The following is a 19,383-nucleotide window of genomic DNA, read 5'->3' as shown; positions in this document are numbered from 1 at the left end:
GGCAGCAAAAGCCTCTTCACGTCGAAATTGGATTCCTCTTCCTTGCCCATGGCGGCTTCTATATTGCCGCGCATGGTCATTTCTCATCTCGAACCTTCTCTGCTCTGGGCAGTTCGGGTATATAACCAGCGCCAGACAAAGATGTCTTGTACTTCAAAGGGTGTTCTTACTTGTTCCTGCGCATTTTTTACCTGTAATATGATTTCCTTATTATATCCCTCCTACATAAACAAGTCCGCGGCTCTCGGCGCAGTTGTGACAAGTTTATGACCATTTCCTCGTGTGCGCGTGTGTGGGCACCAAGGAGCTAGTAATGTATCGCCTTTGTCAAAAGTAACGAACTCTCCAAGTGCATGAGCGACGCTGAGTCCTGTTCACGTCGTGTTTCTACGGTATAACTGATTTAACTCTTGGGACAACATAAGGTAGTCGAATGTGAAGTTTCGCCTCCCTTTTAAGAGCGTTCGAACAATATGGGTGCGACAGGGAAGTAAAAACCAGGCTGGAATTCAGCTGTTATCACGCACATAATCGCTGCGCGTGCGAAACTCACAGACTATGGATATATCAGCATTTTTTTTAAGACAGGCCACAGCCTGTTCAAGAATCCATTATCGAGGAAAAGTAAGGTGACGAACCAATCGGTTGTGAGTGCATAATACTGGCCATTTCTTTTTTCAGCATCGAGCCTATATACATTGTATCGAACCAACGCTTCCTATACATAACATATGGCCTGCGTACTTTGAGTTGTTGCTTGGCACGGAAAGGACGATAGCCGATATGTTCGCACGGCTGACCCAGCCTTTTTCTAAAACCCGGTATTCAGTGAGCGCGTTGGCTTCCATAGATGATGTCTCAGTCAGAAAGCATAGGGCCATCGATACCTAGGAACTGCTGCTTAAAGCCTACCAGGGACTTTTGGAGTAGCTAGAAAACCCAGGAAACATGGAAACTGCTATCTGGCGCTACAAACGTTGGCGGATCCGTTTAACGAAACACTACAGTGGATCCACGTTAGCTAACCGGCGGAGAAATTCACATTCACACGAGGAGGTAAAGCATAGAAAGGGCGCTTTCTTCGAATAGATATTTACTTATATATATGAACTAGAATAAAGGAAACCAAGGGGCCCGATTTCTATTAGTCATATCATAGGAAGCCAACAAACAATGACACCAAGGACAGCACAGGGGAAATCATCTGCAGTTCTTAATTCAATACGATAAATAAATGGAAACGAAAGTGGATGAAAAAAGCAACTGGCCGCAGGTGGGATGCGAAATCACGTCTTCGCGTTACGCGTGCGATGCTCTTAACAATTGAGCTACCACGGCGCCACCTTCCCGTCCACTTTCTGGGGTATTTGTGTTCTTATCTACTATATAGTATACTACTAACCCTGGGAGTGTTCGCCAGCGCCACCCCTCACGGCCTTGGCTGCGGACGTGGAACGTCCTTTCTGCCACAGGCGTCGTCTACGTGAGCTTTTTTGGGTGATGGCAACGGGTCGATAAATCCACACATGCTACCTGAAGGCATCAGAGCTGCTGCATTCGAAACCCTCGCTATGTAACGAGCGAGAAGAAAAGAAACCGAGTGGTCCAATTTTCTATTAGTCATATCATAAGGAGCCAACAAACAATGACACCATTCTTGTTAAGAAGAGAAGGAGTTTTGAGCGCTCCTGTGCGCCCATCGGAAGCGCCCACAAATCCCTCCGCGTTTGTGGATTGCTCTTTCAAAACACTGTGCGCATATCTTCAGCGAAAAAAAAGTTCAACTGTTAGTGGGGAAACTGAAGACCGAAATTCCCTTTGTGGATTTCACTCCATAACGATGGCGTCCATGACGTCATGATGTCGCCACGTATCCTACGGTATAATTTCAGCTGTTTGAGTAATTTTTGTGCAAGAAGAATTCACAGAACTTGCCTGGTAACAGCCTTTGACAAATCTCAAATGAAAAATTATTGCTTCCTTGATAAACAATCGCGACTTGTCACTGCAGTTTCTGCCAAAGCCTGTGACTCCTTAGAGTCGAAGAATTTCAAGGCGACATCGCTTTACTTTTTTCTTAATTTCTGGCATATGAAGTCGTATCACTAGACTGACCTATTTGCAATCAGTAAAAGCCTATAGTGTCTATGAACCGAGCTTACTTTATCAATTCTTTTGCCGCTCAATGACCACAGCCGCTGTTATGCCGATGTACACCAAAAACACAAACGCCATATTTCTCATGTGATAAATATTGCTGATGGCAAGCATTGGAGGAAGACACGACAGTCAAAGAACACTATAAAGCTTGTGGGCAGACCTATACAGAATAACTCGAAAAACGCATGGAATTGCGCGAATATTTGGGCAACGGCAATCATACTGATGACATACTTGGTTCAAAAGTAAAAGGCGGTTTCAAGCAACGCTTTACAGCACAGTCAACAGGATGAACAGGTTTATCGATGTGGACGTTTGCAACTGTCTTCTAGAAAATCACCAGGCCAAATGCTTAGCAGCATTCTTCATGTGTATTCACTGGTTGTCTTGATTCCATTAATGAACGCATTATTATTCCCATAGTAAATATATGGACATTCCATGCGAATTTACGCCGTCGGCGTCGCCGTGATGCCCCGCATATGTTTAGGTATATGTATGCTATATGCTTATTCATTTTTTTTCTATTGAGTTTTCAGCTATGGTGCTTCAAATTTACTGTTAATTGTCTAGTGCTCCCTTTTCTTTCATCCAACCAGTGCAGTCTCTACTGTCACCTTTACGACGCGGACCGCACGAACAACTAATATTCCATATTACAGAGACATTACACCATATAAGTGATGCAGGCCACGAAATAACCTTTCAGTGGCTTCCAAGTCACTGCGGGATTATCGGCAATGAACGGGCGGATCACGCTGCCCGCTCAGCCCATACTGAGGAGCACCACGTCCCAATTCCTCTTTCTAGAACTGACGCGGCACGGAAGCTCCGCCTACTTGCTCGGCAGTGCACCGCGTCGCAATGGAATGAGCCACATTTAAGAAATCCGCGACTGTACTCACTTGATCCAACATTAAGTCTTCGAGCGCCATCACAGCTTCGCCGTAGAGACGCCACGCTTTTATATCGACTTTGGTTGGGCGTTGCCTTTACTAAAGCCTATGCCTTCCGCATAGGGATGACCGACACCCCAACCTGTGACCACTGCGGCCATGAAGAATCAATTGGCCATATTTTGTGCACCTGCCCGCAGTACAGTCCACAGAGGGCATGCCTTAGCCACGAACTTGACCAACTGGACGACCAACCGCTATCCGAAAAAAGAATTCTGCAACATCGAAATGACCTACCGTCACAGAAGAAGGCCGTACAAGCGCTTTTGCGCTTCTTGCGATCTACCGGCCTGTGTGAACGACTTTAACTGGAACGCCTTTTGTGTGTGTGTCTCCATGTGTGCGCGTTCGTTCTTTTTTTTTGCGTTTTCCTCTCTGTCATCTTTCTAACCACTATCCCCCATCCCCAGTGTACGGTAGCAAACCGGAGACTCATATCTGGTTAACCTCCCTGCCTTTCCTCTTCATTCTCTCTCTCTACCTCTACCTCTTAAAACAATTTGTTCCGAACGTTATATTACTGCCGTTGCTGTCAAACCAGGGGGCAGCTACCCGTCAAGCTGCTCAACACAGCAGTATTTATGTTGCTGCTCGTTTCCTTCATTTATTCATTTATTGACTAATTTATTTATTGATATTCGGTGAGGCTGAAGAAGTCTGTAGCGCATAAGTGGCTGCATCAGTCTACCGAAATAGCTTATTTTCCAACTGTACGTACATAGCGACATTTTTTTAATGTTTTAAAGTGCTACACGCAATAAAAACATATGGTTGCTTTTTCTTTTTTGTGCGTGTGCGTGCGTGTGCGTGGGTGTGTTTACATGATGTCGCGCTGTTTTTATGTTCCTAGTCCTGAGTTATTTTCTAGCATAGCCTGAAGTGCATCAGCAAGAATTTATAGTACTTGCAGACGCACCATTTTTTTCACCACGCACAAAAGCCACTCTTAAGGGCTTTCAAGGAGCCTGCACTACCTCGTTCGTAGGCGTACGGAAAAGCTCCGCAATTTCAGCGCCTCATATTTTCTTGCGAGTGCCTATATTTTCGGCACTATCCTAGCGCGCCTAGCTCGTTACCAGACGTTACGCCTGGGCGAAGTTCACGCAGCGCTATAGCGGAACTCATCAACGTTCCTTTATCATTATTTTTTTTCGAGAAAGAAAACAAGTTAACGAGCAGCTCTCAGCTCCACTACGGCGCCATAAGGATGAGGTATAGCGAATCCCTGATGTTCTTGCGAGCACATAATACAGGTTCGAGCCCTTAATCGAAACCAAATTCGGCATCGTCATCTCGCCAAGAATGTTCATCGCATACGCACTCTGTATAGCCGCGCGCAGCCTCAGAGATGCCGGGGGGCGTGTGTCGGTGGTGAAAGCGGCCTCTAATTACGGAAATTCCAGCTCCATTCCTTTCCGGCCGCGTTGGGCATTCTTTGTTAATTTTCTGGCAAGGAGAACGCGACAGAGAGGGAGAGAGAGAGAGAGAGATTAAACTGCCGAACGACCGTCCACAAGCTGCCGAACGTGGGCCGGCGCTTCATTTAATTTAATTACGGCGTTCCAGACACCGCTTCTTGCTCGATAGGTTTTAACTCACTTCAAAACAATGCCGCCCTAAAGGAACGCGCAGCTTTCGGGAAAGTTTCCGTTTCAGCGGGGAGGGGCGCGAGGCCCACGCTTCTGTTGGGCCATGGCGCCCGATATGCGCGAGGCTTTACACACTGTGCGGTATCGACTCGAAGGTCGAAGCGAGTTAACGTAGAAGGTATACTCACTCTTCGGCGAGGAAAAGTTTCAAACGCTTGTGCAGAGCGGTGCGCGGGCAAGTAAGTATTCGTATTATTTTTATTTGCCTCTCGATCGGCGATCGATGTCGGAAGAATAGTGCGCCCACTGCACTAATGTGAGTAAGCGCGCAGCGGCGGCGCTTCGGTGTTATTCCCGGCACGTCGCATCGCTCTGACGGCGTGAAATTACAAGCTCGCTCAGTGGCGACCGCATGAATTAAGTGGAAATTGATTGTTCGCGTTTTCGTGATTTCCTCTACGACACTGCTCCTTTTTTCCCTCCGCACGCCACGCTTGATTTGTTGATATTGATGTTGTTGATTTCCTTTAAACGTGGCCATTAATTTGCTCACGGCTGTCGCTTTTCACGCTTTTGTTGTTGTCCTCGGCGTCGTTGTTGTAATTGATGTTGATGCTGAGGATGATAATGACGGTGGTTGTGGCGAAGATGATAAAGATGATGGTGGTGGAAAATAAACATTGATTGATTGATTGATTGATTGATTGATTGATTGATTGATTGATTGATTGATTGATTGATTGATTGATTGATTGATTGATTGATTGATTGATTGATTGATTGATTGATTGATTGATTGATTGATTGATTGATTGATTGATTGATTGATTGATTGATTGATTGATTGATTGATTGATCGATTGATTGATTGATTGATTGATTGATTGATTGATTGATTGATTGATTGATTGATTGATTGATTTCCCTTCCTGCGCGGTGAGTAGCTTTCCCAAGTAGTGGACCGTGATTTCGGTGATGGCGGCCGAGTGATACTATAGTTCCTCGCTTGTTGATATTTTCTGCTTGCTTTCCTCCTCTTTATTCTTGCCTGAGTAGCGTATTTGAGGTATTGAGATATTCTGGGCTAAAGAGGGCCATTTTCCCACTTTTTCTGCAAAAATATAATTGATCATATCATCAGTGTTACCATCAAGAATACTGATCGTTATAATAAATATTTGTTTTTATACGGTAAGGAACAACAACATTGAGCGCATCGTCAGAGAATGGACGGCGAGTGTCGCTTTTCATTGATGTACGTTCTTTGAGAAAAGCTCGGAGTATTTGTAGGGAAGACTTTAGTGGCTGCTCTAAGCATATTTAGTATCTTGATAGTAACCGTTGTTCTAAAGGTCGCATTAGCTACAGTTACTGCCTACGTTAATATTAGCTGCAGTTACTAACCAGACAATGTGCAATGTACGTTACGAATGAAGCTACGGCTACCTCCTTCTCTAAAAAAGTAGTAATCGCTACTGACAGAGTCGCAATCAAACCCACGCGGTGGCCATTCAGTTCAGTGGGGCCCAGCCAGTATATAGGCACAGCTTCCATGGCTAGAATTATATCGTCCCTTTTCTGAAAGCATTCCCACACACAAAAAAGGAGAAATCTCAGAGTTTATTAAAAACTACAACCATATTTTTTCATTCTTTCCATTATATGCAAAACTTATTACACCGTTACAAACAAAAAGAAGAAAAGGTCACCTCCAGGAAGAGCGAACCATACGGGCTTAACATAAAAGCAAGATAACCTGCAATTCTAATTGTCCTAGTCTAAGTTTGAATATTCGTTCCTACAAGTACTGCAACTCGGCAGCTCTGCCTTGAAAGCAATTGATAATTATGCGACTACGAGTGCCGCAACGGCATCGTCCGTGCACAAAGCTTTCCAGGGAACGTCTAGTTCTAAATTGGGATTCGGGATAACTTATTAAGTCAACTGGACAGTCCAGAAGTCCGAGACGCGTAGTACAGCTATCGACGTATTGCCAGAAAAAAAAAAGCTACATTTTAGCAGTCCACAATTGAAGCCTTAATGACAAGCTTACTCGTTTGCAAAAGTTGCAAAATCCTACCACGTGATAGATTAACTTGAAACGACGTCTGTTCCGTCATTTAAGCCATCGTGATGCGCTATAGCAATTTCACTGGAGGGCCGACGTATTGTACGTTGCATTAGACGGTGAGTTCCTCGTCACATTGATTAAGGATTCTGCAGTGCCAAATTGGGGTTTTTCGCTTTGTATAAACGAACGGGAGGTGTAATATAAGCACACCATGTCGAATGAAAAGGAAATATACGTAAGAACTAGATAAGAAGGAAACAACTATATAAGCACAAGAGGAAAATGGTTAACTACGAACAAGAACTTCGCGGCGACTCGCTCAGACTAACTTGGGCATGGCGCTGGCTTTCAGAATGATATAGGCTTTCTTTTCGTACTAATGCGGACTTCGTGGGATGAAGCGTCGCTTTACTTGCGCTAAAAGCATAATTCTATTATCTCTAAGTATAGGACAACGATGATTAAAGATTAGCTTCAGGCTAAACTACGCCGAATAAGCACACACCACTACTTCCATAGTTCATGAATTATTCACATTTCTCTCTCATATAGCCGGACAGCAATGTCCTAAGGTTATTTCATTTTTTTCTGCTTTATTCTAGGTCTCTCATTGGCCTTTACTTTTGTTCGAGCCTAATAAGCACCAGCGACGTTAGCCTACAGATATGTAGGCACTTGTCTCTTAGGATGCAAGGTTATAAACACAAGAAACGCGCGCACTTCAAAAGCCGATCAATCATAAGTTCCGCAATGCTGGAGCGAAAAATGATAGGTATTCTATCGGTATTGATAAATAATTCGAAATAAAATACAAGCACATATATCTTTGTAGCAATTAAAGGAAAGTTATGTACAGGGGCGTAACTTGGGCACGTGTGTCCCTGCGCCAATCCGGCAGCGTTTGACAGCACGCTCAGTTTCTCATCATCGTTTGTTTTTTTCTTAGGGACCCCTGTGGGTATATTACATAAGAGGCGGCGAGGGTAGGGGGTTGTAGAAAGTAAGAATAGGAACAAATACATGGTTGCAGTTTCCTGCAATACTCAGCATGTGGATTCGTTTGAGAACACAGAACTAAATAATAAGAACAAGGAGGCACACTGAATGCAATGCAAAAGCAAATCATCCGAATATTCACAATGCTAATCGGCAGTCGGGAGAAAAGCAGATATGAATCAGCGTTGCTTGGACGGGCGACGCTGATTATTTGCCCAGATGCGGAGGAGAAAAATTGGAGGACGCTTAAGCTTCGCCTTCAAGAGTGGAACGCGACAGCGTTCCCGTCGACCCGCCAAGGGGTGTAAGACAATGGGCTACGGCGCAGCTACTACGCGCCCCGTATCGGACGCGGTGAGCGTCGAGCAACGCAGCGTTCGGCGCGACAACGAAATGTGCGTCTGAGCAAGCGACGCACGCCTGAGCCTTAGAAACAGCTCGTTTCTAAGGCAACACCGCGTTCACTAGAGGCGCTTTTGTACCGCTTTGAAGCATCGAACTCGTGAAAAGCGAGGCAATAAAGAAAAAAAAAAACTCGTGGCTCATTGGTAACGTCTCCGTCTCACACTCCGGAGACCCTGGTTCGATTCCCACCCAGCCCATCTTGGAAGTTGCTTTTTATTTATGAAGTGCCTGCCGTGATTTATCGCTCACGGCCAACGCCGCGGACGCCGACGCCGACACCGACACCGACGCCGACGACACCGGCTTTTCTGCGACACGAGCTCCTTAACGCTATCGCGTTAAAAGCTGAAACGCCACATTTAATGGCGCAGTGCCTGCCGCCGTTCTTTTTTTTTTCGTTTACTGAAATTTGTGTCCAGAGGTAACCCTCCGTTACGCAGGAAGTGTGTTCTCAATCTTTCACATAAGGAAAAAGAATTATGTTTCAGAACTATAGTACTCGACCCTTTGCAATGTTCAGGGCTTATATAGGTATAGGGGGCGCAATGACCTCGTGTACATTCCAGGCAGATTGTCGGTTGTCCGACTGAGTGTGTGGCGTGGGCCGCATGAATATTGACTCTAGTAACAGACGAAGCAGGGATTTTTCAGAAGAAATGGTGGTCGTTTTTTTGCCAGCTCTTGATAGGGCCTGTGGTAACGCCAAGTTCAGCCTAAAAGTTATAAGTGGAATGCCCCTTGCCCAAACCGTTCTGGGGCATTTTGGATGCCGCTCGAGGTATCCCCAACTCTCCCTCGAAAAAAAAAAAAACACCGCAGTCGATGTTTTTTCGAACGTCGGTGCACGTATTCTCAACGTATACCTTTTGATGATGCCACTTTCAATGCGCGATCATTGGCTGAGCTGAACGCAACGTAGAGACCCGTCCCTCCAGTAGGGCGAGGCGCTAGGTCTTACGTCCCACGAAGCCTAAAGTGCTCCGAAAGTTACTGATCCAGAATGACTTCGAAGAGAAGTGACAGCTTTGATGCATCCGCTTCAGACGTCATGCAATTAAGGTATGACAATATATCAAGCTCGTGGCAACATAACATAACCCATCTGCCATAGCATCGCTAACTGCATTTTAAAGCGAAACCTTTCTTTGGATCCCCCCACCCCCGATTTGCGGTTTGTATGCAGCTCCTGGCCGTTTATGTGACCTTGGGGCGACCTTGAAACGTGCCTATATATAGATGTGTAAATAAATAGCGTAAATACCATAAATATAAATACAAACCGGTACGCCCCGCACAGAACTCAAACCATTAGGCCAATGACGCTTTTTTTTTCATTGCCTACTTGTCATCACATACAGGAACGCAACGCTTGGCTAATGATAAAAGTCGTGGCATGCGTTTTAGACGCATGCCTGAAAAGGCGGAGTAGAGAACACCCCGAATAATTCCGCACATGCAAGCCAGTGCTTTGAGACGCTTAGCGCGTTAGCCTCGTTGCATAGCAACAATTTAAGAAAAGGGAGCGCGCGCATCTTCTACCATGGATGAAGAAAAAAAACTAGGATGGAGCATTAGGATGGAGCTGTCACAACGCTTTATTTCCGCTTCCCTTCTGTAGTGGATACTAAAAGTTCCGAAGCGCGAAAATTGACTTGCGAGGTAAAATTATTTCTGCGTAGTGGCATATCCACACAATAAAATGGCGCCTCAGAAGCAACTAAGAATGGTTGCATAACCGCTAAACGCAGTCACAATCACAGTCCTGCAAAATTATACGCCCAAGATAAATTGTATCTTGCGACATCATACGAGCACTTGAGATTTTCTTTCCTACTGCTCAGTGATCTCACGCCATCCCGTTGACATATCGTGCCATCACAAAGATTGCGGAATTACCAACGCGTCGCTATAAGGTATCGCTGGGCGCTGCGCTCAGGTATCGCAGCGACCACTTCACTTGTTTAAAACAACGCCGAATGTCCTTTGTGAAGTGCTTAAATCACAATGCAAACGTAAAATTTTTAAGATTGTGGCGAACGGAGGGAACAACGATCCCACGTCGCGCGCTCGACACGCGCGGTCGCTGATATTATTGCAGCGCAAGGACAACAGAGCAAAGCCAAATGAGTATCTAAACTGTGGGAAAAAGTACTGCCATTTATGACTGTGCTACAATCACGGAACAAACAGACTTTAAAGAATATGTGCGCCGTACGGGCACACGTAAAAAAGTAACGGCTAGCAGACGACGAGACGCGCCATCAACGCTATTATGGTTTAGTGTGTGTCCGCCAGGCGGACTCCACTTGATGTCGATGTCACTAGCGCAGACAGCATTGAAATGTTCATGGATGTTGTTCGTATATAAGGTAACCATTTTTTCTTGAAATTTTACGGACGCGCTACGCGCATTCGTTCCATCGGCGCCGTCACGCTGCCCCGGTATCCACGCAGATGTGCGCTGACACGAACACTAGCATTCCATCTGAGAAGCTGTGTGGATGCCACACCGTTAGTGGCCTGAGCAGAACGGACAGTACACTTGGAGCTACAAGCGCAGGCAGTTTTCCTTCGGTCTCATCTCCCACACCGTTGAGTTGCAACGCCTGCAACGCTAAAAACGACGCTCCTCGTCCCGCCAACGTTGTGAGACGCCTGATAGCTTCAGCGCGCTGCTTCTGCTGCACAGCACAATTTGAATCACGTGCTGTGTCGCGCCCATATTTCGCCCCCGCACATTCTTCGAACACTAAGAAGCTTCAGCGCAACGCTAAGCATCGCTCTCGCTTTCGATACTTGCGCCCTTCAGGCAAAAGAGTCTAATTCTTTTCTTTTGCAGCAAAGCTGTTTATGGCTAGGGTTCCGCGCATTTCTGTTGCCGCGTGTGCAAAAACCATGGGCCGATCCCGGAGATAGTGCAATACTGGGCTGGCCTGCGGCGGAGATGAAGCAGGCTTCAAGCATTCCACCAACTTGCAAAAATAAGTTCAATATCTTGCGTTCAAATAGAATCCGTATCAGATGTTAAGCTTATAAGAATGAATACTACACATTGACCTGTTTCGTCCATGTCTACGTTCGCACCGCTCTCTCTCTGTCGGCGTTTCAAGCGCTTGCGTGTCTACTTTCCTTTCCTTCCGCTGTCCCGTGGTGGCGGTCCTGTCGAAACTTCACGCGCGTCCAGTCGAGTAAGGCACTGAAGAGGCAAATTATTGCTAGAGAGATAGAGAGACAATTGCAATGGGAAAGGCCTGGGGGTCAACCAGAATAGAAGCTTCGGGTTTACTCCCTAACCAGAGGAAATGGTAAGGTTGGAAAGAAAGGCGAAATGAATAGCGGAGAAAGAAATCTGCACAGTCCATATAGGGACTGGTGTAAAGGCGTACATGGGAAGGATCTTTCGAGCAGTCGTTCTTTCTATAATACCGCTATTCTCTTCACTGAAGCATGCGATTCTAGAGCCACTGCACTTATAGTGAGGTGTTCGTTATAGTAGATCCTTGGTTCTCTCCTCAAATGTTTTACTGTGAGATGGTTGCAGAGTGTTTCTTGCGGCGTTTCCCTCGGCGCTTTGGGTTTAATTTCCTTCGCTCTCCCTCTCTTCGGCCGCAGCGTCACACTTCCGGGCCACCGGAGTTCCCTGGGAAGCAGCCGTCCCCACGAGGCACTGGGAGCCTGGCAGGCGTTCGGCGTTGAGTTCGTGCTCAGCTTCCTCCTCGCGTCCACGGTGTTTGCTACGCGGGACCCTCACCGATGCCATCTGTCCACGGGAGGCGCGGACGCCCTGGTCGTCGGGTTCGCCTACCTCACCTGCACCCTGGCCGGGGTGCGTGCTTTCACTCACAGCTCAAATGTTTATTAACGCATTCCGCCGCAAAAGTTCAAGGGACACGGGTTCAAAGACAAAAGTTAATTTCTATACTATGTTAAAGGAACACCATATGGAAACACCTAATGGTTTAGACGAATTATTCGTTCTTCGAAAGCTATTTATTCATTAATTTAGAGGTAAAAGGAGGTTCATTACAAGAAGAGAAAGTGAAAGCTAAACTTCAGTTTCTTGTTGTTATTTTTGGCCTCGATATTTGAACACCGGCATGTCAGTTTGACGTCACGGACGTCAAAGTATTTTTTTTTTCGTATTTGCCTTTCGTGGCTCTAAAAATTCGTGAATCTTTCCAAGTTCGGTCGTGAGCACAAACTTCGCGAGAATGCAGCTGTTTAGCAAATCCCCAGTCCCGTAAACTTTTCTGGCCGACTGTACGTCGATGCCATGTGTGAGAGCGCTGCTTTTTAGTACATCACTTCTATTTTTATCTTTCTTTTTTTTTTCTACACGGTGCCATTACTTGATATACAAATTGCCCTATGTGCTGTGATGCAAAGCGTGCTAATTCTAAACTTTCCGTGGACTATGCGTAAGTGCGTTCTAGACTTTGCTTCAAATTATTTTAGCATACTGTAGAGTTTGTTTTCTCGAATTGGGCCTATCTCTGATTTACATTGTTTGGCTAAGCTAGAAGCGCTTTTTAGCATTACTCCGGATGCCAACATCTCCCTACACACACACATTCAATGTGATGCGAGCCTCTGTCGCTTCGGGCTCCCACTCGAGTAAATATGTTAGACGTCCCTTGGTAGCGATAGCTCAGCTGCTCTAGTCAGCGCCGCCATATTCAATATTAACGTATGTACCTCATCCGAGTCTGCTATTTCCTGTTGGCTTAAGCTCTAATCATCGCTGTATACAGCTTATACAGCTTAGCGCTGTTGGTGCGCTCAGAAGACATAGTATGTACGAAGACATAGTATGCCTGTGTATTGACGCGTATCAATGAGCGATCCTCGTCTCTGCTGCTTTTAGCTACCGGCTTCAGGAGCTTCACTGAACCCAGCGCGTTCTCTCGGTCCTGCCTTTGTCATGAACAAGTGGAAAAATCACTGGGTGAGTCGATTCAACTTATCTTACACAATGAGCTACCAAATACATTAGACTGCATGCGTTCTTACTGTGTATCACTGTTAAATAAACCTTAAGTTAAAGCCCGCGTATCAGAGACCAGTCTGAAAGGTTTCAACGAGGAAGGGCCCACAGCTGTTCTTCAGGAACTCGCGCTTGCTTTGCCTAAATAGTTCTTAAAGGTAACTGATATTGTCGATAAATACTAGGATAATAAGTCAATGTGCATTGCTGACCTTAGAAAATGACATTTTATGTATATGCAATGCAAATATTCGCGACATTATATATATTTTTGTTTTCGTCTGACATTTTGTGTATTTGTAGTGTATTGTAATGTTTGTGAACAAGAACAAAAAAAGCTGTGAGGGTCAGTTTTTGTTAGTTACCACCAGACTGAAGCCACATGTCCGTTGTCTTCATTATAACATTTGTGACATTTTAATCTGTATCTCCCTGTTTTCACACTACTTGCGTTCAAAACTTATCGTAATCACATTTTATATTGTATTTGTCTTACCTGGTCGTGGTGTGTAACTTGCAAGATATTCCTGATGTTTTGGGATATATTCCATCTGACTTGAGATATATTCCAATTAATTGCGATAAAAATCATTGTTTGATACTCACGTACGAACCGTGGTAATTTTCTGGAGCGAAACGTATACCGCGGGTTGTCAAGATGAATTTTTTAGGTGGCATTACATTGTTAAAGATGATCATGATGTACAATTTCACAATTTCATATTCTTAGAATATGTACGGCTATACATATTTACGTCACTTTGCATATCCCTCAAATTTCATTTGGTCCACCATTGTGGTTTAGACCGTGTCTTGACCGGTCACACATTCACAGACGCATGTAACTTCTTTTTTCTCTTTCTATTTGTTCGTCTCACCGTGACGCCGTCAGCATTTCTTGGTTTGCCTTTGTTCCCATACTAACTTCAAGGCAACGTTTACAGCGCTTTGTTTGTTTTTCTTTTTTTGTCCAGCTGTTTATGGATGGTTACAAAAACCAAAGCTACATTGAAAGCAGATAGATATTTACTTAAGGTTTGCCGCTTTGTCTCCTGTTTCCTGTGGCAGCATTCCAGTTCTGAAGGTCATATTGAGCGTTATCTGAGCGTTCGATAACAGCTGTGCGCTACAAATGCAATCCTAGGTCTCTGTTTGAGACGCCGTGTTTGAGTGCACTGCCTTCGAGATTGGCCCACGAAAAACGGTCAGATACCCGGCAGGAAAAATGCAGTCTACACCCGACAGGAATGATTCGCATTAAGAGAAAGATTGCGCAACCAGGCACGGCAGCAACATCGCGTGAACACGCCGGAAGCAGAGCAGGGAATTAATGTTAATTATTGGCTCGGGGGTTATCAGTTAATTCACTCAAAACTCACCAATTGATCGGCCGTCATGTCTGGAAGAAAGAAAGAAAAAAAGAAAGAAAGAAAGAAAGAAAGAAAGAAAGAAAGAAAGAAAGAAAGAAAGAAAGAAAGAAAGAAAGAAAGAAAGAAAGAAAGAAAGAAAGAAAGGTGCAACTACGACGGAGCTACAAAGTGGGAGTTTCCTTTGACTCTTCAAGTTCCTCAACATAACACCCCTACTTCAGCAAACATGCGTTTTTCTTTGCATTCCTTCCACATCGTACTGCTGCTACCACGACATGGATTCGAACCCTCGACGTCGTGTGCACAGCAGCGCAGCGGAACAGAGTCGCCTCCTCGGGTATTTCGCAAACCGACTGTGCTACGCGAAGTCCGGCCCGCGAGAAGCGATCGATACTAATAAGAAGGACAGGGCCTGCTTTGTTTTTAGAGACAACAGCAGAAGACACTCCCGGAAAAGGCCGTAACGAGTAGCAGCGAGATTAGAACTTCACGCTTGCTCTTGCTCGTTCGTCTGATTGGTGCGGTGCTTTCTTTTTCTTTTCTTTTTTCTCTAGGTCCTTTATTTTTTCTAGCACGCAAGAACCCCAGTAACTACGTGGGTAGTTGAACGAGTGCAAGAAAAAACAGATGGCGCCACCAGTTTTCTAATACGGTTCCCTCACGCACTTATGTGACTTCTTTTTTCTCGTTCTATTTGTTCGTCTCACCGTGTTGCCATGAGCATTTCTTGGTTTGCCTTTGTCCCCAAACTAACTTCAAGGAAGCGTTTACAGCGCTTTGTTTGTTTTTCTTTTTTTTCAGCTGTTTATGGTTGGTTACAAAAATCGAAGCTACATTGAAAGCAGATAAATATTTACTCAAGGTTTGCCGCTTTGTCTCCTGTTTCCTGTGGCAGCTTATCGTCAGTTGTTCGCTAAAAATAGCTCGTAATAAAACGTGCCATATAGCTAAAAGTACGCAGCAAATGTGTTTTTATTTCTATTTTTGTTGTTAAAGCTAAAATGTAAAAAGGAAATATTATAAGCGCCCTCATTTTCACGTTACAGTAAAAATTTCGGTAAATATATATTAAGAGAAGAAATCAGCTCAGAGAGTCGTCTGCAATGCTGCTACAACGAGAAGCAGTATTGCAGACGACCAAGCGAGCCAGAGCGAGTGCCGAAATGCCGCCATGTTCTGTTCCCACGTGACTTTCCTCGTCGTGACATATACTCTTCCCGGAAAACAAAATCTAAATTTGGGTTTCGTATAAAAGCTACTTTCGTAAAGTTTGCTTAGTGCACTCCGAGGCCTGGCAATTAGAACGTTTTCTATGAGGTTTCGAGGTCGAAGGCCCTCACTGAAAAAGCAAAACGTGAAAGAAAATGAGAGTGTCATCAACTATATACAAGCTCACGAGACTGAGGAGTAGTAAAGCATGTGAGGTCAGCTGCCAGCTCAACAGATTTCGGCGTGACAGCAAATTATCTCCAACCAGGCTGGCTCACACCGCTCTTCTCACTAACATAAAAATAAAGATAAATTTATTCTGCTTCATCAGAAACTAAAACAAGTTTTGGGGTGCGGCGCCGTTTCACCGCGTGAAAACAAGAACAGAATCGCCCGTGAAAGACAAGGAAAATTGCGGCAGCAGGTTACTTTCAGTGCGGACGGTTTATACGCAGACGAAAAATAACCGCAAAGTCAAACAGCGAGCCGTTGATACGCGGTTTTATGAGCCTTTCATGAGTGAAACCTTTTGCCCACCTGAAATGTGACATCGTTAGGGTTTCGGGCTTCCCCGTGGACAGCTCCATGATTCTTCCTGACGCACGCCCTGCAAAAGATAGACTGCCCGGTTGAAAATGTCCCGGTGGTAATGCCCGCAAGAGCGTCTATCACGTTTTTACGCCTTGTACTTTTATTATGTTTCATTTTGTTCTTTTTTTCTCTCTATTCACTGAACAAAAAGAATTTGCACAACGACGCGTAGAAAATTGTTCACACTCTAAACTTTTTGCTCAGAAGTAGTGTCATTTAGCCCCACGCCTTACAGCCAAACCCCTCAATTTTATGTTCTCTTAAGCGCCACCAGAGTACACTATATGAACTGAGAAAAGTTGCTGCTTCCCCCCCCCCTTTTATTTTGTTCTTTTTATCAATGCAAGCTTTCGCGAATAGAAAAATAAAATAATAAACGGTTGGTGCGGCCTTTCTTCTACGGGGGGGGGGGGGGGGAGGGAGGGAGTTAGAACAAAACTCTACTTGTGTATTTCGTTTTCTTTTTTTCCCATTGCTTCACAAAGATGGATCAGCTGTCAACCGAAACACCATGTTCATGCAAGAACGCGAGCTCGGACGCCAGATCCAGTGTGCGTCTTTGAAATTTTCTATCTTAACGCTGCGAGTGTTCATGGCAGTGTGAATTCACTGTTATCAGTGAATACCAAGGGTTTCTTTCTCCCGCCATCCGAGCCTCTCGAGAACTTTCGGTTACTGTGTTCTTTTTTTTCGAAACATACATAAGTATAGGGCTTCCCATCATATCATCACGACTTCTGACCCGTGCGTGTAGCAATCTCTGTACCATAAGTTAACGATCGCAAGCAAGTAAAATACAAGTAAATGGTACACGCTCGTGTACATAGATTTAGGTGAGCGTTAAAGTGAACCCCGGGTGGTCAAAACTTGCCCAGAGACCCCCCCCTTCCTCTCCTCCCTCCCCTCCCCTCCATTACGACGTGCCTTGTGAACCACCAAATTCAACTCCGTTATTGAATTTTTTAATTGAGTTCCTGCGTCCGCATGTCGGTATCGCCCTAATGGGTATGTCTGGGAAAGGTATACAAATTAAGCACGTTACGAGCATTCCTCCTGACCATAACAACAACGATGGCCACAGCCACGATCGCAAAAAAAGAAAATACGACGAAGCTCGGTAAACAAGTCACGTCAACACTTAAGTCTTCGTAAAGAAGTGCAATTTCCCCAAGTCTGTAAAGCAACAACGAACTCTTTTCGCTTGGCGAGGAGCGACATAACTATGCGCCTTGATCAAACGAGACCCCCACAAAATGTATCTGTATAGAGACAGAAAGCGAATGCAAGTCTGCCGGATGGATCATGCTGTCAACCGAAACACCCCGTTCATGCAAGAACACGAGCTCTTTTTTTTTTTTTTGCTAGTTCTGGATTGTGTCTGGCTAATGTCTGCTTTTCCTTTCTGACAGATCTATATATTTCGCCTGTGCCAGCCAAACGTGGCACTCGAATAGAATCGTCTTTTTTTTTTTTTTGCTTTATCGTCATTACACTATTGGTTCACTTACGTAGACACCAGCTCTTAATATTCCAGAATGAAACGGTCGACCCACGCAAAATCGCAGAACAAATGCCCTTCAAAGTGAAATAAAAAAATCTACAGTGGGCTAGCTGATTGAATGTGCTTTAATTTATGCGCGCGTTAACAACGAAAGGATAAGACTTCAGCAACTATACAAACACAAAGTTACATGCAACATTTTCGCACAACATATCTGAACATGTCTCCATTGCTTAATGGTATCCTTGGCACGATTATTGTCCAAAAAGTTGCAGCGATGCATTCGAGCCCGTTACCATATATATATATATATATATATATATATATATATATATATATATATATATATATATATATATATATATATATATATATATATATATACTGACTTTCATAAGTTATCTATCATGCAATATTCCTGTTAAAATCCGCATGTACACGAATGATTGCGTTTGGTACCATAGGATTAAAGCTCCTCATGATCACATTATCCTTGATGATTCATTTGCATCATTTCAATCATAGTGTAAGACATGGCAGACGCAAATCAACTTCCGGAAAACTGTATCTATGTCATTTACCAAATGTTCTTTCCCTTCTCCGTTTACCTGCTCGTATAATGGCTGCCCTCTGTAGAGATGTTTCACAGTATAAATGTCTAGGTCGTCAATTCACTCAAGATTTATCTTGGTCGCATCACATCGAACCGTGCGCTTAGAAGGTTAAGCCACTTACAACGCAAATTACGTTCAGCTCCACTTAGCATGCGACTCCTCACGCATAAAAGACTGGTTCGTGCAATACTGGAGTATGGCTCTGTCGTATGGAACCCACACGAAATATCTGACATCAACAAAATTGAATCGGTTCAGAAGAGAGCTGCACGTTTCATTTATTGTCGCTTTGACCGGTATTTTTCACCAAGTTCCCATCACCTTAGTCTTCAACTTACCGGTTTCTCTTCTCGTTGTCACATTGAATCTTTGAAGTTTCTTTATACTCAATTAACTCCCCACGATCTTCCCTACCTAGCAAATACATCGCACCCGCTAGACCCACAACCACCAGACATCATTATGAGTTGAATGTCTCCACCTTACATAGCCATACTGATGCGTTTAAATATAATTTTCTTTTTGTCCGTTCCATAGAATTTCGGAATTCCCTGCCTGGTTACGCAAGATCTTCACCGCTCGATGAGTTTCTATTGTACATTACTAATCATTGATCTTCAGTGCTCTTCTTATGCTTTTCCATGTATTGTATTTCCCCACACCTGCGATAGCCCTTCGGGCCTGCAGCATGTTGAAATAAATAAATAAATAAATAAATAAATACTTTCACCGGCGAGGTCACGCAATTTTGCGGACTTGCCATATAAAAAGAACGCACTTTATAATGATGTCGCATTTTTGTGCGACAGTAAAAAATACCCATGAATATGCTCTAGTTTTCTTATACGATGACATCCTATTGTCTTTTGATTGGATACATTTTATGAAGCACCTTATCGATTTAAGAACAACTTAGTCGGAGTCGTGATAACTGACC

At 44.4% G+C, this 19,383-nt stretch overlaps 1 protein-coding gene and 1 non-coding gene across 2 annotated transcripts in view; one reads left to right on the top strand and one right to left on the bottom strand.

Moving 5' to 3' along the window:
- The window catches only part of LOC142585634 (lens fiber major intrinsic protein-like), a 47,678-nt gene that overhangs the window by 10,109 nt on the left and 18,186 nt on the right, over positions 1-19,383 (top strand). Inside the window, exons 2-3 of the mRNA XM_075696553.1 lie at positions 11,790-12,003; positions 13,042-13,122. Coding sequence (XP_075552668.1) covers positions 11,790-12,003; positions 13,042-13,122 — 295 coding nt within the window. The remainder of the gene's footprint in view (positions 1-11,789; positions 12,004-13,041; positions 13,123-19,383) is intronic.
- On the bottom strand, positions 11,068-11,251 carry LOC142586494 (U2 spliceosomal RNA). Its single transcript, XR_012829245.1, has one exon. It is a non-coding gene; the product is annotated as a U2 spliceosomal RNA (small nuclear RNA).

Source organism: Dermacentor variabilis, chromosome 6 (genome assembly GCF_050947875.1).
Source record: "Dermacentor variabilis isolate Ectoservices chromosome 6, ASM5094787v1, whole genome shotgun sequence".
Taxonomy (NCBI): Eukaryota; Metazoa; Arthropoda; class Arachnida; order Ixodida; family Ixodidae; genus Dermacentor; species Dermacentor variabilis.
This window is presented reverse-complemented; position numbering and strand designations above follow the sequence as displayed.